The sequence below is a fragment of the Myxocyprinus asiaticus genome, chromosome 23 (assembly GCF_019703515.2).
Source record: "Myxocyprinus asiaticus isolate MX2 ecotype Aquarium Trade chromosome 23, UBuf_Myxa_2, whole genome shotgun sequence".
In the NCBI taxonomy this organism is placed as follows: domain Eukaryota; kingdom Metazoa; phylum Chordata; class Actinopteri; order Cypriniformes; family Catostomidae; genus Myxocyprinus; species Myxocyprinus asiaticus.
Window position 1 is genome coordinate 36,678,115 of NC_059366.1, and position 26,025 is coordinate 36,704,139.

Sequence of the window (26,025 nt, forward strand, 5' to 3'; positions counted from 1 at the left end):
CAAGAACATATAAATGTGGCCTTGGTCTGGATCTCAATCTCAAAACTTACGCTGTGTCCGAATAGCCTTACTTCCCTAATATATAGTATGCCTAAAACAGTATAACGGTTTATAAAACAGTATAAGTGAGATATACCCGGATGACCTACTATTTCCAGCACATTTCTAAAGTGCGGATCGACTGGAATCTTTACAATCCCAAAATACCTCGGGAGCTGAGGAGAAGTCATGTTTAAAGCGCTGGATTTAAAAGAACGGCGGTGAATCACGAATCGGACGGCCCTTTTCAACTGAAAGTGATAAATATATACGTATATACCAAGAAAGTTATTTCTTGTGCTTAAATGGAACTTGTTTAACAAAACCAGAACGGATTATTTTCGTAATTTATTCGGGTCACGGGTCAATACCCATGTCCATGGATGATGTATGTCCGGAATCTATTCACACTACTTGCATGCAAACCTAAAAGAACGTTCAATTTTACCAACCGAGAAGTGCGTCCTTCATCTAATACTGTACATACTGTGACAGTCTGGGATTTCTGATGCAGGGTTAGTCTTAGCCTGAATTTGTGCGTTGGCTTATGGTCTCAGACAAGACCACAGTCAATTTCCAATTCTACTAAAGGTGATTATTATCTCCTTAATGAATGAAGTGAATTTCTTAATAGTTGGTTAGGATAGTTGAAAGTCATAATTTTTTGTTCTTTGACTTTCTATGTATATGTCTCATCACTGTCATGACTGCTATGTTGATCAGAACTGCACCCAAGAATTTCACACACCATTGCACTTGTGTATATGGCTGTGTGACAATAAAAGTGATTTGATTTGATTTTGATTCTTTTTGAAGAATGTTGCAGTTGCTCTTTCCCAATGAAAGTGAACGGCGATTGAGGTTGTCAATCCTTAACATTCTGCCCAACATCTCTTTTTGTGTATCACAGAAGATAGAAAGTCATTCAGATTTGAAATGACATGAAGGTGAGCGAATAATGGCAGTATTTTTATTTTTGAGTAAACTTTCACTTTTAATACATTTTAGTTAAAGCCTATCCTAATCTCTTAACCCTAAATAAAGTCAAGGAACTGCTTTCAAGGATGGTGAAATATTTAGTGTGGTGGAGGAATCTGTGGCAGTTATCTGTACATATCATGCAATCATAAGCAAGCATGTGCTCATATAAATATTTGAGGGGAATTGAGAGGAGAATGTGGGAACAGCTTCTGTGTGTGTGTGTGTGTGTGTGTGTGTGTACCTTCACAGTCAGATGGCCCTGTGCTTCTTTCCTCCTGGTCAGACAGCAGACGTTTAAATTTGTGCTGATGTCCTGGTGCACTCTGGTTGTTGACCTCCATGATCCCTGAACGGAAGCTTTGTGAGCGGGACACGGAGATCTCAAAATGCTTTGCTAACTCATCCTCGCTGTCTGACAAACTAGAAATCTCCCCGTCATCACCGTAACTATTCACTGCACACACATAGATAGGAACAGAAGACAACAGGTTATCAAAACTCACCACCACAATGTTATGGTGCTGTTGGTGGTTGCCAGGGAGTTGCTATGCGCTTGCTAAGGTGTTCTGAGTGGTTTTTAGAGTGTTGCTATGCAGTTCTGGGTGGTTGCTAGGGTGTTTTCTCCAGGAGAAAATTTTATGGTTTGAGGTATCACTAATTTTTGTAGCATAAAAGTGTGGTATGAGTTACAGTTGAAGTCAGAAGACTACATACACTTAAGTCATTAAAACAAATTTTTTAACCACTCTACAGATTTCATATTAGCAAACTATAATTTTGGCAAGTCGTTACGGACATCTACTTTGTGCATGACGCGAGTAATTTTTCCAACAATTGTTTACAGACAGATTGTTTCACTTTTAATTGACTATATCACAGTTCCAGTGGGTCAGAAGTTTACATACACTAAGTTAACTTTGCCTTTAAGCAGCTTGGAAAATTCCAGAAAATGATGTCAAGCCTTTGGGCAATGAGCCAATCAGCTTCTGATAGGCTAATTGGAGTCAACTGGAGGTGTACCTGTGGATATATTTTAAGGCCTACCTTCAAACTCAGTGCCTTTTTGCTTGACATCATGGGAAAATCAAAAGAAATCAGCTAAGACCTCAGAAAAAAAATTGTGGACCTCCACAAGTCTGGTTCATCCTTGGGAGCAATTTCCAGATGCCTGAAGGTACCACGTTCATCTGTATAATCAATAGTACACAAGTATAAACACCATGGGACCACGCAGCCATCATGTCACTCAGGAAGGAGATGCATTCTGTCTCCTAGAGATGAATGTAATTTGGTGTGAAAAGTGCAAATTAATCCCAGAACAACAACAAAGGACCTTGTGAAGATGCTGGAGGAAACAGGTAGTCAAGTATCTGTATCCACAGTACAACGAATCCTATATCAACATAACCTGAAAGGCTGCTCAGCAAGGGAGAAGCCACTGCTCCAAAACCGCCATAAAAAAGCCAGACTACAGTTTGCAAGTGCACATGGGGACAAATATCTTACTTTTTGGAGAAATTATCTCTGGTCTGATGAAACAGAAATTTAACTGTTTGGCCATAATGACCATCGTTATGTTTGGAAGAAAAAGGGTGAGGCTTGCAAGCCGAAGAACATCATCCCAACTGTGAAGCATCTCAAGACATCTGCCAAGAAGTTCGGTTGCAAATGGGTCTTCCAAATGGACAGTGACCACAAGCATACCTCCAAAGTTGTGGCAAAATGGCTTAAGGACAACAATGTCAAGGTATTGGAGTGCCCATCACAAAGCCCTGACCTCAATCCGATAGAAAATTTGTGGGCAGAACTGAAAAAGCGTGTGTGAGCAAGAAGGCCTACAAATCTGACTCAGTTACACCAGTTCTGTCTGGGGAATGGCCCAAAATTCCAGCAACTTATTGTTTGACCCAAGTTAAACAGTTTAAACGCAGTGCTACCAAATACTAACAAAGTGTATGTAAACTTCTGACCCACTGGGAATGTGATGAAAGAAATAAGAGCTAAAATAAATCCTTCTTTCTGCTTTTATTCTGACATTTCACATTCTTAAAATAAAGTAGTGATCCTAACTGACCTAAGACAGGGAATGTTTTCTATGATTAAATGTCAGGAATTGTGAAAAACTGAGTTTAAAATGTATTTGGCTAAGGTGTATGTAAACTTATGACTTCAACTGTATGTGCCGAAATGTTTGTTAATCCCAAAACCTAAAGTATTAATAATAGTGAAAGCGATACTTTAGCACAATAACAATGCTATTTTTCCTATTCCATCAGCAGAGAGTGAAGATGAGAGTGTGTGTTGTGTAGTACAGAGTGTAAGTTGTGTAGATGATTCCGACACTGCTGTATTCTTTAATGGTGGTATTGGAGTGAGTGTAAACAACAGGCGCGTTGGTCAAATTCTCAGTGGGCAGTTACTGTAATGTCTCTCTCTCTCTCTTTTGCATTATAGTTCCACTTTCATTCATTTCATTGAATTTTCACCACATCATTCATTTTCCCACACACACACACACACACACACACACACACAAATAAGCTCAAGTGGTTATGCAGGGAGCAGCATAAAAAGTTGCCATGGTTACCTGCTCCTTGAACTGAAGTGTTTTCTTTAATATACACACTGAGCAAGTTTCAAATGGCATAAATTATATCTTCTCTCTGGGAACTTTGAAGGAAGAGCAAGCATGACATCATGTTAAACTGAACTGCTCTAAACAAATGTTCTCGTGTGGTCCGACTGATGTTCACAACATTCACTGTGCTACCTGTAACACATGTTAAACTATTACAACCCATTCTCACTCCCCTAAGCGTCCAATTTTGACGCTTGTGCAGAAGCCGTCCGCGTCTGCATGATGACGCCAAAGGTGCCCCCTGACGTCCTCTCATTGATGTGGTGAGAAACCCCATTGTTTCAACAAGAAAACTGTGTCGTCATTTATCAGTCTTTGAATATTATTTTGTGTGCATAACCACAATGTTTTATAATACTTATAAATATATTAGTGTGATATTATTACATTATACAATCATATATAATATTTTAGATCCCCTATCCCAACCCCATTTCTAAACCTAACCGATAATCAACAATATAAAACATGAAAGACACACTTAGATATTCATAAAGTGATTTATATTACACTATGTATAGATATTTGTAAGCACCCAACCGCACATTTATGCCTAAACTCAACCAGCTCTAATCAATAGAAAAGATGTAACAAACAGATAAAGTACAGTCACGATAATTAAAAAAAAAAAAAAGTACTTTAATAATAGTCCAAACCATATGATTGCATTGTGTGAGTAGCAGAGTGAAACTGAAAGTTTTAATCAGTAAAAATATCCCCCCTCCGTGAAGACATCCAGATCCGGTGTCATCCTGATTCTACCGGCACGTCTCATTCAAAAAATACATGTACATCCAAAGTTGAGGTCATTGTAATTGGTCACAAAACACACGAGAGCCAATGGCATAATCGCTGAGTCTCTGACATCAAACCCGTGTCATAACATTTGAGGCGGCAAATTTTGAATGTGTTAGAATGAAACTTGTGCAGGTTGTGTTACAGTGGATGCCAGGTGACCGCGATCGATGACTAAAAACATACATTTGGGTTTGTTCTTCACATAAAATGATTGTAAGACTCGGAATACACCCGGAATGAAATGGGTCACTTCAGCAGTGCAGGATGTGTACATATAAACAAATATTAAATATTAACCACTGTGAATAAATGTTGCTGATTTCAAATGAAATGAAAATCATACCCCCAACATACAGTATGTCACGATGACAAAATTGTACCCCAACTAAACGGTGCTAAAATTCTAATGCTCATCGTGTCAATCAGTTGACTTTCAAAGGTTTCTCTTTGAAAAGAACTCACTTGCCGGATGCATCGTAAAACTGACGCCAGAGGGCACTTTTGGTGTCGGTAGATTGACGCGCTGGGCTCTTGCACAAGCGTCAGTCTTTGACGCCTTGGGAGTGAGAACTTGTTGACTATTATGTACCAGCAAAAACCCTTGATCTCAGTGGTTTCATAAAAGTGTTGGAATTAATTATTGCTGGTATTATTATATTGTAAATGTATTTGATAGGTGACTCTGAGAAAGAGGGAGTTGAAAGGGGAAAATGTGAATTAACACTGTTGTGCAGTAATTGCAATGCATAAAATCATGCAGATACGGGACAAGAGCTTCAGTTAATGTTCACGTCAACCATCAGAATGGGGAAAAAATGTGATCTCAGTGATTTGGACTGTGGCATGATTGTTGGTGCCAGATGGGCTGGTTTGAGTATTTCTGTAACTGCTGATCTCCTGGGATTTTCACACAAAACAGTCTCAAGAATTTACTCCGAATGGTGCCAAAAAAAAAAAAAAAAACATCCAGTGAGTGGCAGTTCTGTGGATGGAAATGCCTTGTTGATGAGAGAGGTCAAAAGAGAATGGCCAGAATGGATCGAACTGACAACGTCTACAGTAACTCATATAACCACTCTTTACAATTGTGGTGAGAAGAATAACATCTCAGAATGCTACTCTGAGATGTGGGTTGGCGCTGTTTTGGTGGCTCGAGGGGGACCTACACATTATTAGGCAGGTGGTTTTAATGTTGTAGCTGATCGGTGTATATATACATATAATCAACCTAGTGCGTAAAGATAGGTACAAGTGATGTTCTTTGTCAGTTTCAAGTCAAGTCTTTCAAGTCGAAAAAAATTACTGGAGATTATTTTTTGACACTGGCATCCTTTAACCCTACAAAGCTCTCGCTCTATAGGGAATAGGGCATGATTACTTCTGAATGGAATACACTGACTGTCCTTTAATTCTGAAGTCTTAGGATGTACTGCATTACCATAGCAACTGCTCCATGTGCTTATTGGCTGAGTACTTGTTGATTGACAAGTGACCCATCTTGTTTTAATTTACTCTCCTAATGATACTTTCAAAATCTTTTCAGCTCAGCTAAAATACATTTCCTACACATGCCGGCTAAACTTCTTTCATATAAATTAAAAGCTTACAAAAAAAACAAAAAACAAAAAAAAACAAAAGCACTAATAGGTTTTTTTTTTTTACTAATTTAAAAACGTCACACTTTCTGAAATGTACTACAATGTGTCTATCAAAGATTACTTTACCTCAGCCTAAACAGAGACTCCATAATCAAATCTATACTACACACAATAAACTCTGTAAGCAATAAACTGAGATCTAGACATGGATGCTTCTTACAGACACTGTTCCCAGAAGGAATCTATCAAACAATACTTGTTTCTATAAAACAACTGTATTACGGTGTAACTGATCAGAGGTTTAAGTGGTTTACGAGGACTTTATTTTAGGTTACAAATTGGTAATTACAAGGGTATAATGCTATAAATGTGGTTTATTAGGACATCTCTAGTGTCCCCATAACTGAAATCGCTTAAAAAACACACTAAACGATGTTTTATTGAAAATGTAAAAATGCAAAAAGTTTTTTGTGAGGGTTAGGTTTAGGGGTAGGGTTAGGGTTAGGGTTAGAGGATAGAATCTATAGTTTGTACAGTATAAAAATCATTATGTCTATGGAGAGTCCTCATAATGATAGCTGCACCAACATGTGTGTGTGTGTGTGTGTGTCAGAGAACGTCAGATGATCTACGTGTAAGACAATGTGTCTGTATAGAATACATTATGTATGTTGGCATGTATTTTGTGGATTTGTGAATGTGTACAGAGAGTGAGAAAAGGTGTGTGTATTTGATATGTGTGTTGGTGTACAGTGTATTCATGTGTAAATTTAATGACTCTGGTGTTTGCTTTGGGAGGGGATGTTCTCAGTTTACTGACTATATTAAATATCCAAAAAGACAACACACACACACACACGTCCACAAAGCTCAACATGAATAAAAGTAATTAAACAAAACTCTTTAAACTCAGAAATTCACTGATTCTGTCACAATCCAGATGAAGAATCCAAAGAATTCAGAGAATAATTATCTACTTTCCTTAAAAACTGAAGACTGAAGTGTATAACTTTTTTGGTGTTAAAACATTTTCTCTTATCCCAGATTAATATGCAGAGTCAACTAGTAAACAAGTAAACTATTCGTTGGTTAATTTTTACCAAAACTGTAAACACTCTGTGGTGCTAAAAACTTCCTTTCTTTGTTTTGAGCGACCCATCCAGCACAACATAACAATATTAATTCAACCAATGACATGAGTCAGTGGTGGAACTATCTGTTTGTTGGCCAAGGGAAGACGGGGCATATTCAGAAAGCTGTTTGAAAATGGTGTTTATTTTTGCAATTCCGTTCATTGGTACTAGTGGCACAGCAATGGCAAACTTCAGCTTTAACAAATGTAGTAAATGCGTATATGTTTTATATTCCAAATCTCATATCTCCATCAATTTCTTTATAAAGTACATATTCAAACTCAACATTAAATGTTGCACACAACCTACTTTACTTTCATATTGTGATGTATTTCTGAGAGAAACAGGACATTCGATTACATTTTTTTATTAAAATATTAATCTACAGAACTTACACACAAGCAGGTAACCAGTTTGTGACAAGAAAAGAAAAAAAAAACACCAATAATGTCTAAACTGAGGCCACATCCACATCCATTTTCAAACAAAAATGGATTACTTTGGATGTGGCATAAATGAACGGACAGTAGTCAGTAACTTGACAACCGATTTCAACAAACACCGACCAAGAATACAGATCAAAACTGCCAACCGAAATCTTACCAGCGCTACAGCAGCGTGATGCCAGCAGACTCCTCCTGCTCTGCAACTCATCTGTCTCTTCACCAATGGGAGTGAGACGTGTGGCAGAGGGGACAGAATCAAACCTGCTTCCCAGATCATGCAATGCCAGCTGGGCTTGAAGGGCTTCCAGCCTCTCTTGTGGATCAATGGAGGATACATCCATTCCAGACCCATGAGCATCCATCAAGTTCTGTCTCAAATCCACATCGGAGTCTGAGCACTCACCTTTCACTGAGTCCTCAGGGTTAAAAGAGTAGGACTTTGACTCAACAGCTCTATTTTGGCCAAGGCCCTGGAAGCCATTGGAGATGGCGTCCAAGACCTGAGCAAGCCATGAAGAGAAGGCTGGGATACCTGACTTAGGAATGTCTGCCATTCCATAAGATTTCAAAAAGTTTTTCTTTGGTAAATATTCTTTGCAAAATGTTCTGAACACTTTTGACAACAACTAAAACGCAGATCTGTTTTCAGATGGTCAGAAGGCCCAGTGAAGGTCCTCATATTGTTATAGTTGTAGATACAAAAACAATCATCTGTTAAAAGAAAGAACTCTTCATGTTCAATTCAGTAGTGCAACTAACAACCATAATTTGTCCAAACACAACAATTGTACTGTATTAAGGTTAACTGGCTTTGGCTACCTTACAAAAACTGCTGTGTCCAAGCAGTTACCAGCAGTGGGAAAAAACAATCAATTACTCCTCCATTTAGAGGTCCTCTAGAATCTTACCGACCACACAAAAAACCTTCAGTCGCATCAGTTCAGCAGCACCTGAATGCATAACAATTGTCTCGATGGTGCATTGAGGACCTCTCGTAGGACAGACTGACTGAATGTTTGCTCAGGTAGCTGCTTTTGAAATGCCACAGCAGAACACTTCCTCCAACACCCAGCTAACATACAGACTGTTAATATGCATGTGTTTGTCTATGTTTGAGTCACACACTATGTAGTCTAACCAAAAGGTGCAGAGTTAATTCATATTGAGTGTTTGTATTAAATGTGTTTGCCTAGAATTAATAGTAGAGCAAGCTATAACCCATAGAGTATGTGTGTTTGTGGTTCAGTGCATGGAATATCAGTGCTATGGCTCTCTGGAATACTTTATTCAGATTGGTCAATCACGACATTCTGCGGTCAAATATTTTTAAATAACGACCGCTGCTAGTTTGATGTCTCATATCAACCTTTGGTTTCTTTCTTCTATAAAAAATGTGTTTTGTTTATTACATGGCTCTCTGGAATACTAAATTCTGAATTATCAGTTGTGTTATCCAGCAGTCTGATATTTCTGAATAATGACCACACATGACCGGGTCATCTTTCCAACTTGTATCACTCTGCGATCTCTACAAGTAGTTGTGTAATAGGCAGGATAATGAGCAGCCAGACGGTTATTTTTGCAATATAATAATAAAAAAAAAAAAGAATGTTTGTTCCCTCCCACAACCACAAACACTCACCCAGTCCTTGGTGTATCCCAGCATGGTCTCTTCGTTTGTGGCGGCTGTACTGTTCGAGGCAGGACAACCCTCCCACGCGAGCAAAACAAAGCTTTTTATTGATGAAGAGAAAGAGTATGGCCAGCAGCATGACAAAGATGCCTACAGCCGACAGGAAGCCAACTGCCTCAGGAGTGACTGGTGAGGGAATAGACACACAGATACACACTGATCAGACCATGCAAACACAACCTGAACACATGTAAGATGCATGAACACACACAAAGGTGAAGTTAGTCATCATAATTAAAGAGTGGATTTACTCATTTGAACCTTTATACATATATCAGTATAAAACATCAATTGCACCAACAATGATCCAGAGGACCTTGCAATATGCAATTTCGCAACTCCCAGAACAAACAGAGGTCAACAATTATAAAAAAGCTTTGCAGATCCATTAGACAAAACATCAATTATGAGTTTTTGTCCATCTGTCACTGTGCTCACCAACCATAAACATGATCCATAATTTTCTTTGACAATTTACATATGTGTATTATATCAGTTTATTGCCATTGTATATTACTGTATAGATTTACATATACAGTCCCCCATTTAAACCTGGAAATAAACAAAGTTTTAGGATTTTTTTTAAATTATCTAAAAGTTATGACATAAAACAAAGAAGAAATATTTAAGATTTTGCACTACTGACACTAATCAAACGTAAGCAAAATTGAAACATTGACCATGTGAACTCCTCTGTACAAAAGGTCAGATTTCCTTGCTTCCACTGAAGCACACAAGATGCTCTTTGGAATATTTGCAAATAACATGGATAATCAGGATAAACTTGTGGAGTCCATGCCAGCTCGAGTGCATGCTGTCATGAAAGCAGAACTGGGACATACCAAGTACAAAAAAAAAAAAAATTACTTTTTCAATTAATCTTTTCTAAAAAAAAAAATTATGCTGATTGGAATCAAGTCATTTTTATTCATATAGCGCTTTTCACAACACACATCGTTTCAAAGCAGCTTTACAGAAAATCATGCATTAACAGAAAATGAAACTGTAATATCTACAATATAAAGTCTTAGAGTCATCATTGTGTAGTTTGATTAAATATGATTGTAAATTGTGTATAAAAATAAATAATTAAATAATAATTGTATTTAGAACCCCAGTGAGCAAGTCGAAGGTGACTGTGGCAAGGAACACAAAACTCCATAAGATGTTGGTTAATGGAGAAAAATAACTTTGGGAGAAACCAGGCTCACTGTGGGGGCCAGTTCCCCTCTGGCTAAACATCATGAATATAATGCAAAAATTTGTTATTTATGTGCAGTGCAAGTCATGGTTTAAAATTAGTAAACTAAGTAAGTGTAAGTATTGCATTCAATTAGAAACATAAAAAATAAATGTAAGCATTTTACTGACTGATTTATTGTAAACAATAATATAGTTCTTTAAAATACACATATGGGCCACAAAAGAACAGAATTCACAAAAACAAACAGGTTTACAGGTAAGACTTATTTAAATGACAGTTTATAAATTTACACATTTAATTCATTTCAAGCTCACAGTTTTTACAGGTTTGGCATCACAGCGAAGGCTTTATTTGTACTGGACTGATTTTTACCCCCACCAGTTCTCCGTACAATTACTGCTTAGAGAAAACAGCCCTACATATAAGAAGCTGTGTACCCATTTTCCTCAAAGGAGCTTTGAAGTAGTGAACACTTCAAGTGTAAAATGGCCCATTAAGTTGCATAAGAGTGAATATTTCACCAAGTCTGAAGGGGCTGGCTCTTTTCATGTTTGAGGGTGTTTACATGTGTGTGTTTGAATAAAAGGCTGGAGCTGCACACTATTATACTGAACCATCTAATCTGCAGCATAAGGTCACACACACAAACACACAAACACCAGCTGAACTTGTATGTCTTTCTTCCATAGAACACACACACAAAAAAAGATGTTCTGCAGTATGACAGCCTCAGTCACCATTCACTTTCTTTTTATGGAAAAATGCAGATAAAGTGAATGGTGACTGAAGCTGTCAGTCTCTTACATTCTGTCTAACATCTCCTTTTGTGTTCCACGGAAGAAAAAAAAGAGTTATTTTTCATTTTTGGATTCAGAAAAATATTGCATACCCTGATGCATACGAATTTAATATCCAAGCGCTTGCTGGCCATGTTCTCTGCACTCTACTACATGCACAAGCAAGAACACACTGACCTTGTAAACACAGAAACAAACACCCACACGGACCTCTGTGCTGTATGAGTAGGACAGTTTCCTTGGAAACTGCTCAAGCATTCTGTAAGGACTGGTTTGTGTATGGCTTTGTTCACATAAACGCATACATAAGGATTCATGTTGCCATGGATTTGCTGTTCTTGAGTGCACAGGGGGCTCTGAGTTCATATGTGCTCTAAATATTATGGTTATCAAAGAATATTAACTATATATGCGATTGCAATTTAAATATTTTAAACTCTCTGAGCAGTGAATCAAAATTGGCTGGTGTGGCGTCACTAAGACAGGGAGAAAAAGAGAAGCGCAAACACTTACAGGGAGAGAAAAACCCTGAATATTACTAAAAATTGAGGGTTTTTTTAATTTAAGAAACATACATAGGCAATGACATTGCTCTTGAACGTCTCATGAGAAGATAATCTGACTGCTAAAACCTCGCAAAGCACCATTAATGTCTTGTTTGAAAATAGAAAAACATCTCTACCTATTGGTCATTCGTCTGAATTGCAGCCGGCTGTTTCACTATGCTAATTAAACGGCACTACACAATCACTAGAGTATTCAAAGCTACACTGTAAGATTTAATATATATACACACACACACACACACACACACACACACACACACACACACACAGATTTTGCTGTTTCGGAATGAAATTGGTACTTTAATTCACCAAAGTGGCATTCATCTGATCAGAAAGTATATTCAGGACATTACTGATGTAAAAAACAGCATCATCACTATTTGAAAAAAGTCATTTTTGATCAAATCCAGACAGGCCCCATTTCCTGCAGCCATCACTCTAACACCTTATCCTTGAGTAATCATGCTAAATTGCTAATTTGGGACTAGAAAATCACTTGCCATTATATCAAACAAAGCTGAAAGCTATTTGTTTAGTTAAATGAAGAATTGTCTTTGTTTTTGAGTAGCCACAGTATGCAATAGACTGGCATGTCTTAAGGTCAATATTAGGTCAAAAATGGCAAAAAAAAGAAACAGCTTTCACTAGAAACTCGTCAGTCAATCCATTTTTGGAGGAATGAAGGCTATACAATGCTTGAAATTGCCAAAAAAACAAGATTTCATACAAAGGTGGACACTAAAGTCTTCAAAGACAAAGGACAACTGGCTCTAACAAGGACAGAAAGAGATGTGGAAGGCCCAGATACAACTAAACAAGAGGATAAGTACATCAGAGTCTCTAGTTTGAGAAATAGACACCTCACATGTCCTCAGCTGACAGCTTCATTGAATTCTACCCGCTCAACACCAGTTTCATGTACAACAGTAAAGAGAAGACTCAGGGGTGCAGGCCTTATGGGAAGGATTGCAAAGAAAAAGCCACTTTTGTAACAGAAAAACAAAAAGAAAAGGTTAGAGTGTGCAAAGAAACACAGACATTGGACAACAGATAATTGGAAAAGAGTGTTATGGATCTTAACCCCATTGAGCTTTTGTGGGATCAGCTAGACTGTAAGGTGTGTGAGAAATGCCCGACAAGACAGCCACGTCTATGGCAAGTGCTACAGGAAGTGTGGGGTGAAATGTCACCTGAGTATCTGGACAAACTGACAGCTAGAATGCCAAGGATCTGCAAAGCTGTCATTGCTGCACATGGAGGATTTTTTGATGAGAATTCTTTGAAGTAGTTTGAGAATTTTTTTTTCAAATTGTAATAGCAATTGTTCATGTTATTAATGCCCTGACTATACATTGTGATCAGTTGAATGCCACTTTGGTGAATAAAAGTACAAATTTTTTTCCATAAGAGCAAATTCCTTTCCAAACTTTTATTCCAAAATTATTCCAAACTTTTGGCCGCCAGTGTGTGTGTGTGTGTGTGGATACACACACACAGTATATACAGTATACAGACAGACTAGATCAGATTAGATCTGTTCCAAGATCCAGATACAAAACTAAAGGTGAGAGAGCATTTGTAGAGAAGTCCCCACGATTATGGAACAGCCTGCCCTGAGATATTATATCTGCTGAATCTGTGTCTGGTTTTAAGTCTTGTTTAAAAACTCATTTGTATAAACTTGCTTTTACTACTTTATACATTTTTGTTTTTAACTTGTTTTTTACTAAGTGTATTTTAAATTGATTTTTTGTGAAGCTCTTTGTGCTGGATTGCTGAAAGGTGCTATATAAATAAAGTTATACTGTATGCCAGTGGATTTCTTATCAGTCTGTCTCCCACACACAGCAAGTTAATTGCAAGTCTACAGTGATAATTAGTAGACAGAGAGATAGATAGCTAGGAAGGTAGGTAGGTTTGGGAACAAAAGACGTTAAAAAGGTTTGAATTTACAGACATGCTCTGGCACACATTTTTGTGAAGGACATGCTTAATGCATTCCTGGGATTAATTAAAAAAAAGAAAAAAAAGAAATGTATCCTTTCAAAATAAAAGTCCCTAAACATTATTCTTATGACAAGGGACTATTAAAGATGTATAGGGTTGGGATAGATAGATAGAGAGAGAGAGAGAGAGAGAGAGAGAGAGAGAGAGAGAGAGAGAGAGAGAGAGAGAGAGAGATTGTGAGAGTTCCTTCTCACTTTTGTGCAGAAATGGTTACAGCTCTAATCTCTCTCTAGAGCTACTGGTAAAACTCTTTTCACATTCTCGTTTTGTGTTTAATTTTCTCAGCCATAAGTTAATTGGTGCAGGATGTCATCTCTCAATTTCTCAGGAAACTTCCTGTTGGGCTCTACCACCCTTCCTGACTCTACATCTTCTAAACAAAGAGCAAAATAATTTATTTTAAAAGACTTGTGAGGTGAAGAAATAAAAATATCTAGCATACTGAGAACAAGAACAGCAATGGTTTTAGCAAGTATTTTGATAATCATTCAAAATGTTGGTTTGCAGAAAGGAACATTTATAATCCAATTTAAGAGCTAGAATCTCAGATGGGACATAAAATAGGTCACTTTCACTGCAAATCGCAACAGCATTCAGATATAATACAGATAAAATACAGACACTGTGAATAATCTCTTTTATCCAGGTTTTTGGAGAATATGATGTAGAATTATCTGAACTCAGCAAACACAAAAGCACTTCAATGTTTCTCTTACAGAACATGTTAGATTTGGAGAAGAGTGCTTTTCTGTCTCCTCCTTCAAAACACACACACGCCACCTGGGATCATAAAATCAATCTGTCTCTTTAACAGATGGATAGGTCATGCTCCAATAAAGGCAGAGGCCTGGAGCCGAAACGCAGGTAAAGGTGGGGCACTTTGTAAATAAAGAAGGGTTTGACGGACGCACCAGCAAATTTTTTCTACACTGCTGGGCAAATTATAAACTCATAACTAAGAGAGGCTTGTTGTTGAACATTTTCCTTTAGAAAAACTGTATACCTGTGATGACTAAACACAATAAAGTTACCCAGAATGCAAGCACATCCAAATATTAGAACAGATATGAACTGAGGGCATTCCCCCTGAAATTGTCACAAATCTAGTCCTGTTTGGAAGTGATGTGTGAAGACCTTCCCTAACTAAAAATTCTCCGCACTCATGATCAGAGTTGTTTCAAGATAATGTACATTCTGTGGCTTAGTCTCAAACTTACAGTCTGACTGACTGTAGCTTCAAGATTTGACTGTAACTGTGTTTGTCTAACAGCGACACAGTTTTTTGCGGTGAAAGAGATTCAGCGTCAACTGATGAACATGTCAGCAATGCTGGCAAAGGTCGTTGCTGACATGGAGGATCTTGCTGTAATACGATGATCGATCTCTGCCATGGAGACAAAATTCACTGAGATGGTTACAAGAGTGACGGATGTTGAGAAACGGATCGATTATCTGGAGTCATCGGAGAGGGAATTAGCTGCTAATCCGCTAGCGACCAAGACGGACTTGGAGCACATTTGGGAAAAGTTGGAAGACCAACGTCCGAATTGTTGGAATTCCTGAGGACGAAGAAGGCAAAGATATGGTGAAATTCCTAGACGGGCTCTTCCCGAGTCTGCTCGACATAACAGGCCATAAGCTGGAAATCGAGCAAGCTCACAGGGTTCCGGCTCGGAGATCCACAGAGGGAGACAGGCCCCAAACAATTCTGGCCAAATTTCTGAAATCATCCAATAAAGATCTTGTGTTACACGAGGAGTAAAGGAAGGCTTTCTTGGAAGAACCACAAACATTTTTTGTTCCCAGACTTTGTGAATTCGACAAGAGGAAAACATGATTGATTCAAGGATTTCAAGAAACTCTTACATCAACGGAAGGTTGCTTTTGCGCTGATGTTCCCAGCCAAATTGAGAATAGATACTAAGGATGGCCACAAAATATTTACATGCCCAAAGCAAGTGATGTCCTTCATAAAGTCAATGGAATGAGTAAGTCATTGTGTGATACTCTCTTTGCAGTTGAGTGTTTTTTGTTTCTTTTTGTGCTGGTTCTGCCTAGCGGCTGGAGTTTGTTCTGTTGAGGAACACACCTTTGGAACAGTTATGCGCATTAATCTACATGTTCTTTGTGCTTATGCCTTTTGGCTGGAGTTTGTTTTATTTTCTGTTGTGTAATTCTGTCTCACAAAATTTGTATAGAAATACCGGACCTGAGCAATCTGACAGCAAAGTTGTCACGGGGGCTCTCATAGGCATACATGGGCTGTTTGAGTTTAGAGGGATGGATTCCGGTCGGCGCTGTGGTGTGCAGGGATAATGCGCACATTTTTCTTTTTCCTGTGTTTTTTGTTCGGGGGGAATTTCGGGGTTTGATTGTTGCACTAATGTTGAAATGTGGTTGTTATAATTTTATTTTTGACACACAATCTATTTTTTCTAACATGTCAAAATGTCAAATGTTAATATGAGTGGATTGTCTCTCTCCACGTGGAATGTGAATGGGTTTGGGCACCCCATAAAAAGAAGGAAGGTTATTTCTTTTCTTAAATGTAAAAAATATGATATAGTGTTTCTTCAAGAAACACATCTTTCCCCACAGGAAGCTGAAAAATTTGGGAAGATATGGGGTGAACATGTTTTCTTTAATGCTGGCTCAAGTAAGAGCAGGGGAGTCATTACATTGATAAGTAAATATCTACAATTCAAATGTCTCAAACAGATTAATGATAAATTAGGAAGAGTCTTTATTGTTTTAGCAGAAATTCAGGGGCAAAGTTTGATTTTGGCTAATATTTATGCACCTAACACTAATGATCAGGGCTTTTTTATAGATCTTGAAGGGATGTTGCAAGCTGCTGGCACCCCTCATGATATAATATTGGGAGACTTTAATCTTTTGACGGACTCAGTCCTTGATCATAGTGAAGCAGAAGTGTGTAAGCCGCCTAGAGCAACATTGACGCTTCACGGGATGTGTAAAAATCTTGGTTTTACAGATATTTGGAGACTTCTGAACCCATCTGGTTGGGACTATACATTTTTTTCATCAATCCATAAGATTTATTCTAGAATTTTTTTTTTTTAAATATCTAAGTCCCTCATCTCATCTGTTGTTGATTGCTCAATTGGAAATATCTTAATCTCAGATCACAACGTGGTGAGTTTAGAGGTGTTGCCACATACAGAGAAAAATAAATCATATAGTTGCCGCTTTAAATGTATCCCTTTTGCAAAATCCTGAATTCCAACAAATGTTAAAGGCTGAAATCAATGTTAATATTAAAACCAATTGGTCCTCAGTATCCTCTGTGGGCGTGACTTGGGAAGCATTTAAGGCAGTTCTTAGGGGTCGGATCATACAGTATGCCTCATTCACTAAAAAATCCAAAGCACGAGAAGTAGTGGAACTGGAAGGGAATATTAAAGGTGCCAAGGCAGAGCTGGAGCGCCAAATGTTGTCTGATGGCCTCAGAGAATTGACCCAATTGAAATACAGATATATGTAACGATGTTGGCTGCTGACAATGATGGCAATGACGAAGACGTGAAGATGAAGAACCCAAGTGCAGTTTATTTACAAAAGTGAATGCCCTAACTATACACGTGAACTAAACATAAACATGAACTTGACATAAACCTGACTTGATATAAACTTGGCTTGACATAAACGTGGCCTGACATAAACATCTACACTCAGATTCAATACTTGCCAAAGACACAATGGAAAACATGAGGCTTAAATACATGGACATGGGGGAACATAAACCAATGAACAAACAGAACTGATAACAAGATAATTAAACAATAAACCAATGAAAACATGACACATGAACATGGAGGGAAAACAGAAATCATATGACAAGGGAAACAGGAACTAAACATTTCAAAATAAAAGACATGAATCAACAAAATACACATGACATATCCCCCCCCACTTTTGTCAACACATAAACAAAACACGTAAAACATGACATAAATTCAAAGCTCTGTGGGGGGGGGGGGGTGTATCTTGAGGCGTGGGGCGTGGCAGAGTCCATGGAGGGTGGAGCCATGGAAGGTGGAGCCGAGAGAGGCTCGAGGGGCGGAGCCATGGAACTTGGTGCCCGGAGAGTAGCCGAAGACTCAAAGGGCCAGGGTGGAGCCGATGGCAGGGAGGACCAAGGCGGTGCTGGAGGCTCGGAGGAGCAAGGCGGAGCTGGGGGATCGGAAGACTGAGGTGGAGCTGGTGGGACTGAGGACCAAGGTGGAGCCATAGGTAAGGAGGTCCCTGGTGGAGCTGACAGATCGGAGGGACGAGGCACAGCCAGAGGATCGGAGAGCCAAAGCGGAGCCAGGTGACCAAGAGACCAAGGAGGAGCCGGAGGGACGAGGGACCCCGGCAAAGCCGACAGGCTGAAGGACCGCAGTGGAGCCGAGGGAACGCAGAGCTGAGGCAATGTCGAGGGACTGACAGGCCAAGGCGAAGTCCAGGGCTCGGAGGGTCCAGGCGGGGTCGGAGGGCCGAAAGTTCCCCTTGCCTGCTCAGGAGAACGAAGGGTGGGTATAAGGGTGGGAACCATCTCCAGGTCCAACTGCTCAGGTGTGGCTGTGACGTGGCATGGAGCAGGCTGAGGCGTTGCTGTGACGTGGCATGGAGCAGGCTGAGGCGTTGCTGTAACGTGGCATGGAGTAGGCTGAGGCGTTGCTGTGACGTGGCATGGAGCAGGCTGAGGCATTGCTGTGACGTGGCATGGAGCAAAAGATGGTGCTAGCTCAGCGACCATGACTAGGAACTCTGGATTGGCGGCCATGACGTGGAACTCTGGCTCGGCGGTGGCCATGTCGTGGAACTCTGGCTCGGCGGCGGCCATGTCATGGACCTCTGGCTCGGCGGCGGCCATGTCGTGGACCTCCGGCTCGGCATCCGCCTCCCCCACAGTGAACGTGGAACCAATGATCTGCAGGGCGAGGTCGATATACTGAGCGAGGGTAAGGGTACTCTTACTGCCTGGCATCAGAATGGAGATTGGCTCACTCAGTCCAAACCGGAAACAGTCTTTGAGTGCAACCTCATTAAAGTCCACCTGGAAGGCCAGATCGCAAAAGTCCTCCACATAGTACTCCAGGGGACGATTCCCCTGACGTAGGCGCAGAAGCCAAACTGCTGGGTTCATAGTTGGGTCAAGTATTCTGTAACGATGTTGGCTGCTGACAATGATGGCAGTGACGAAGACGTGAAGATGAAGAACCCAAGTGCAGTTTATTTACAAAAGTGAATGCCCTAACTATACATGTGAACTAAACATAAACATAAACATGAACTTGACATAAACCTGACTTGATATAAACTTGGCTTGACATAAACGTGGCCTGACATAAACATCTACACTCACATTCAATACTTGCCAAAGACACAATGGAAACCATGAGGCTTAAATACATGGACATGGGGGAACATAAACCAATGAACAAACAGAACTGATAACAAGATAATTAAACAATATGGAGGGAAAACAGAAATCACATGACAAGGGAAACAAGAACTAAACATTTCAAAATAAAAGACATGAATCAACAAAATACACATGACAATATAATACTATTTTGTTGCGGAAGGTGGACAGTCATAGGTTGCCCTCTTTCCCCATTATTGTACTGTCTTGCCCTGGAACCATTAGCAGCCGCGATAAGAAAGGAAGATGATTTTCCATGGGTGGTGGCGGGAGGTTTGGCGCATAAACGTTTGCTTTACGCAGATGATATTTTATTATTTGTCTCCGACCCCACTAGATCTATGCCTTGCCTCCACAGAATTGTTAAGTTCTCAGCATACAGAGTCAATAGGTCTTAATCCAAAGCTTTGCTCTCACAGCATACTGCCCAGTAACGGCTTTTCAGCTGGGCACTTTACAGTGGCCTAAACAGGGCATTAAGTATTTGGGCATTTTATTCCCAGCAAATTTGTGTGATTTAGTTAGAGTTAATTTTGATCCCTTAATAAAAAGGTTTTCGAGCGATGTGGGCAGGTGGGCTTCATTATATTTATCTATGAATGGGAAGGTTAATGTTATTAAAATGAATTATATTCCAAAATTCAACTACCTGCTACAGTCTCTCCCTGTAGATGTCCCCCTCTCTTATTTCAAGCAATTTGATAGTATATCGAAGTCCTTCATTTGGAATGGTAAGTGTCCCAGTTTACATTTCAGTAAGTTACATAGGCCGATTGACAAAGATGGACTAGGCCTACCCAAGATTTTGTTTTATTATTATGGATTCGGTCTCCAAAAGTGTCCAGAGTGTTTAATTCGGACATTTATTTAAATGTTGCCTCGAGCATATGGATGAACCCAAAATTACGTATTAATAAGTCCCCTTTCTGTTGGTCAGAGTGGATTGTGAGGGAGGTTAATATGCTCGGTGACCTATATGAGAGTGGAGTGTTGCGATCGTTTGAAAATATGGTTCACCATTTTAGGATTCCCAGATCTCAGTTCTTTAGGTATTTACAGCTGCGCAACCTGCTCTGTACTATTTTGGGGGGTAGCATACAACCCCCTAAAGCGGCAGATACTCTGGAAGTGGTGATTACTGCCTTTGGAAAAGGTAATACGGCATCAGTGTATAACTCCCTGTTAATTCAAGGTCTGGGGGACGGGGCTTCAACTTCTCTCAAGAGATTATGGGAGAAAGATTTAAACTTGGTATTGGAGGAGGGAGTGTGGGCTAGGATTCTAAAAAATGTAAAGTCTACATATAGAGATGCAAGGGTGCGTCTGATGCAATTTAAGATTTTGCATCGATTTTATTGAACCCCCTCTAGATTGTATATGATTGGTCTTAAAGACACACCCACCTGCTTGCGATGCCAATCAGAATACGGGGACACAACCCATGTTTTTGGGGATGTGTTAAGATCCAAGAATTTTGGTTGAGGGTCCAGAGCTTTATGTGTGATGTAGTGGACACTCAGTTTTCATTTTGCCCCAGACTGTGTATTTTGGGTGATGGGGTGTTCCTGAATATAGGATATAAATATATGTGTGATGGCAGACAGTTAATCCTTAGAGGATGGAAGTCAACTGATGCGCCCTCATTCTGTGAGTGGTACACCGAGTTGGGTAAAGTGGTGGCATTTGAGGCGATGACTTCCAGACGGCTGGGTAATCTGCCAATTTATGGCAAGAAATGGGGCAGTTATTTGTCTCATTTGGAAGGCTCCTAGCGAGGGGCAGTTGAGGGTGATAATTTTTTATTGGTGTGTTTATTGTTGTGTCCCTTTGTTGTGTCTGTTTGTTGAAGTTTGTCTTTTTTTTATGTACTTATGTATTTCTATTTGTGTGTGTGTGTTTATATGTGTGTATACATTGTTATTAAGGGTTATAAGTTGATTCCATATGAATAATTCTGTGGTTAAAAAAAACTAAATAATGATACAATTATTTAGTAATAAATACTTTTAATAATAATAATAAATCATCCTTGAAAGAAAAGAAAAAAGTTTTAAAAAGTAGGGTTAATAATTATATATTTATTATAGTTAATTTAAAGAAAAAATATATAAAATTTGAAATGAAAAAAATATTTCAATGCCGCATTAGTTTTGTGAGTGGATATTATGAAAGGTTTAAATTAAAAGAATAATGGTTGTGTTTCATGGAATAGAGGAGACCAAGGGTCGTAATATCACATCAATGTTTTGGCCAACAGAAACTGCAATTAATGAATTGTGTAAAATAAATATATAAAACACAAGCCCCAATCTTGTTCTTAGAACTCAACCTTTGAGTTAAAATCTACTTTTATTATTTCACCCTTCCCTTGACTCAAAGCATCCCAGTGTGGTTTAATTGTGTTAACTTTGTTTACCCAACAGCTACTACAAAATTATAGTTGTATCTGACATTGGAAATAATTTTTCTGGAGGACAAAATTCACATAAATTGTCCTAAAAGTTATCCTACAGAATCGGGGCATAGCCAAAAGGACCCAGAATATTAAGATTATTCTCTGACTTCAAAAAGAGCATAAATTCTGATATCTGAAAATCTGTTCTCAAACTAATCTTAACAGATTTTGAAACTGAGAAAATAAAATAAAAAAATTGTTATGTGTCTAGCTGTCAGTCAACTAGAAAAGCCAGAGCAGTAATCTGTTGGTAAATGAACAATCAGAGTCAATCAAACAGTTTTTTTTTCCTTTTCTTTCTTTTTTTTTTTTTTTTTAAATACAACTGGACAACAGAATTTGTCAAATTAGTATTGGATATTATCATGATGTGCACAAAACAAGAGATCTCCCATCAAGGCATAGAGAAACTGATAAGAAACAAAAGGTAGCCTAATGTTATAAAAAATCAAAGTTTTATTTGTAAAGTGCTTTTCACCCTACACATGCTGCATTAGTGAGCTGCAAAAAAAAATTGGCCACCCCTTTTCTATTGTGGCCCACCCAAAAGTCATTTTCTGGCTACACCACTGGGTTATGATGGGTTTGAACTAGCTGTTTGAAACTAACTGCTAGAGAAAAAAAAAACATTTGTGTAATTGACAGAACATTATTGTAAGAACTAACCCAGTCTCCCCAACTGCAAAATACATTGGCACAATTAATTATTGGTGCGTTTAATGATTTATTGATTGAATAGGCTAATTTTATTTTGAGTAGTTTGGTCCTCCATGGCCCGCTGGAGATCTAGTGGAACGCTCATTTGGAGAATGAGGGACTACCACTTATTTCTATACGAATAAAACACTGCACTGTTTGTGATTTGATATTAAAACGGTATTTATTTTTCACTAATCCATATGAATTTTTTCACTCATTTGAAAAGTAATGAAAACCAGTAGGTGATGAAATAAACAGCCACACACGTCCCTAGAAGGATGCGCAAAGCAGCTATTACATAAAACACTCCATGATATTCAGCATCCGAGTTTCTAATCGTCAGGCTGAAATGTCAGTTCTAATCATTTCATGTAGAGTAGAATAGATGAACCCTGAATGTTAAGATATGAAGGATGGTGTTGTTGGCATCACATTTCTCAGCCCTGCGCAAAACCAGCAAATGAGCTTTAATAAATAAGCTGCTCCTGTCCACAGTCCATAACTATTTGATCGGAAATCAATAAGCCTTTCTAACAGGAATGATCACCGCTTTTTTAATATCGTTAAATCCCAAGAAATACTTACTATCTGATGTCATGGTCGCGTGGAGTCAATCACACCCTCCCGATTGACAAGTATCTTTCAATATCTTCATAAAGCACAGGGGAACGAACACTGATTTGGCGTAGACAACCAGTCTGACTGCACTTATCACCCCGTCTGTCCCAAACAAACCGGCTGGTGACGACAAAAGCCCACTGTGGGACTCTATGCTGCTGGCGAGAATACACAGTTGCACGCGGGCATCTTTACGAGAACGCGCTGCGCGCTCACTCCACCGCGTTCACTGCCCGCTGCACCACAGTGACCTCCCCCCTAATGCTCTGTCATTTAGGTCAATGATGTGACGCTCAATTTTTTGGTACGGATCCATTACAGTTACACAATATATATAAAAAAATGCAATTTGCACAAAATAATTACAATTATTTAATTAAACTATTTTTGGAATTGTTTTTCTGGGCTTAATGGTCAAAAATGTCTAAGCAGTATAAATGTCCGGAGTCTAAAAACTAAAATAAGTCTAATAAAAAGCTGAACTAAGCAAAATCAGTTTGCAATAATCTTTTATTATGTCTTAAAAAAAAATAAAAAAAATAAAAAAGTGACACATTTTTGTTTTAAAATACTCTTAATATTAGAGAAATTTTGTCTACCAAAAGTCAGGTGTTGTAACCAACATACTCATTATATAGTCACATGACAAAAAACATAAAAAAGAGAACATAACTTTAGGCCATCATGACTGTGTAAAATATTTTTTACTTTTTAAACATCAGATATTTAAACATTTTTATGAAAAGGCTTATTTTGTTAAGGTCACATCTCACATGGAGTAACCCATTTGTGAATCGTGACTCAAAAAAAATCATATTTGTAACAATTATATTTTGTACCTTTAAAACATGTTTGAATGTGCACCTTACGATCACTCGCACACATTTAAAGAGCATGGAAAGTATTTTAATAGCTTTCACTTGGTTACACCAAATGCCATAAATGTTTTTTATTTTATTTTTTCAAAAAATGTATGAAACTAACACGTACTCAAAAATAACATTTCTATGAACTTTTTTTTTTTTTTTTAAAAAGGTTTCTCTTTTTTTAATCACCTGACCTCAGACAACCTTATTTGTCAATGACTCAATTTGGCATTGTTATAATTTTCACAAATCAAAATTTTGAGAAGTTAAATGGAAATTAAAATTAAATTTACAGCAAGTCTGGGAAAAATTTATCAAACAAAAAATTTGCATGGAGACCATAACCCTCCACCGCAACTCTTGCCCCTAGCTCTGCAAATAAATCCCATCTTTATGTGCAATCAACCCACTATGATTTAAATTTACTCTGCTCTGCTTAAAAGCTACGGCCTATTAGGCATTAACTATACCAATCTGGACTGATTTGCAACTCTAAATGATCAGACAGCCCCACATTTCTGTTCATGGCACGAATGAATGGAGAGATGTTGAGATGAGAGTGGAAGCTATAAAGTATATTGATTAAATCAGGCAGACGAATAAGTGAATCAATAAAACCTTCAGGTTACTAAGAACTGAACCACAGGCATATAAAACAAAATCTCTCTCTTTCTGTGTGTGTTGTATTAACTGGCACACATACAACAAAGTGGACTGCAATAATGAAATAAGCAAGACATGGAAGGCCAAAGAGACATTTTCTATTATTAAATAATCATTAACATAATTTACAACAGTTTAGAACTCTTTACAAAAAGTAATCATTTTCACAAGCTATTCAAAAAATACATCAAGATACAGTATAAAATAAAAAAAAACTGCACAATTAAAAAAAATTGGCCAGAAAAGGTGTTAAATAGGGATTCTGTTTTATACTGTATATAAAACAGCATCCCTATCTAAGGCCTTTTCTGCCCAATTTTCTTTTTTCTTTATGGTTACACCACCTGACTTTGGTGGACAAAATGTGTGTATATACTGTATGTGTGGGTGTGTATACAGTTTATATATAGTGAGTACACACACAGTACTGTGCAAACGTTTTAGGACCTAGTGAAACATTTTGCATAGTGAGGATGTCTTCAAAAATAATGACATAAATCGTTTTAATTTATCACTTAATGTCATACAAAGCCAGTAAAAATAAAAAAACTAAATCAATATTCAGTGTGACCACCTTTGCCTTTAAAACAGCACCAATTCTCCTAGGTACACCTGGACACAGTTTTTCTTGGATGTTTGCAGATAGGATGTTCCAAGCTTCTTGGAGAATTCGCCACAGTTCTTCTATCTATTTCGGCTGTCTCAATTGCTTCTGTTTCTTTATGTAATCTCAGACTGACACAATGTTCAGTGGGAGGCTTTGTGGGGGCCATGACATCTGTTGCAGGGCTCCCTGTTCTTCTATTTAAATCTTTTCTATTTACAAAAGTAATGTTTGTGAGTTTAACATTTATATTTCCTATTGACAAAATAGTTTGGAAGTCTAAAATGAAACTTAAATACTGTTAACTTTTTTGCATTTGTATGATATTTTGATGCAAAATATTAATTTAAACATTAGATAGCAATGTTAATAACATGTAACAGATGTGTTCAAAATGTGCAGTAACAGCTTAATGAGCGTATAAAAGCTTCTCACATTTAAGAGTAGCAAACTTGAGGTTATGCCTAAAAGTTCAGTACATGAAACAAAACAAATAAATGCCTGAAACTGTAGATCCAGGCACAAATCACACTAATATCTCAGCGCGATGGGCAGCTCACCAATCATGGCCTATCCAGCAGGTGATGCTTTATGCTATGTGGCGTCACTCTCTCTCTTAGCATTCCAGTTGAATTTTTTCTTCTTTTTCCCTGAGAATTTGAAATGGAGAGTCATACAGGGGGCTAACATTGTAGATCACTAACTAGGGATATTGAAAGTACTTTAATACCAAGTCAATGCCCTTTAATCCTAAACAAAATGCCTTGTCTTGGCAAGATATTAATGCAA

At 38.3% G+C, this 26,025-nt stretch overlaps 1 protein-coding gene across 1 annotated transcript in view; it reads right to left on the reverse strand.

Annotated features, from left to right (window-relative positions):
- Nucleotides 1-23,333, reverse strand: part of LOC127414066 (synaptotagmin-16-like) — a 46,485-nt gene extending 23,152 nt beyond the window's left edge. The window contains exons 1-3 of the mRNA XM_051651774.1: nt 23,071-23,333; nt 9,276-9,452; nt 1,262-1,474 (exon numbers count right to left, since the gene is read on the reverse strand). Coding sequence (XP_051507734.1) covers nt 1,262-1,474; nt 9,276-9,452; nt 23,071-23,083 — 403 coding nt within the window. The 5' untranslated portion in view covers nt 23,084-23,333. The remainder of the gene's footprint in view (nt 1-1,261; nt 1,475-9,275; nt 9,453-23,070) is intronic.
- Between the last annotated feature and the right edge of the window lie 2,692 nt (nt 23,334-26,025).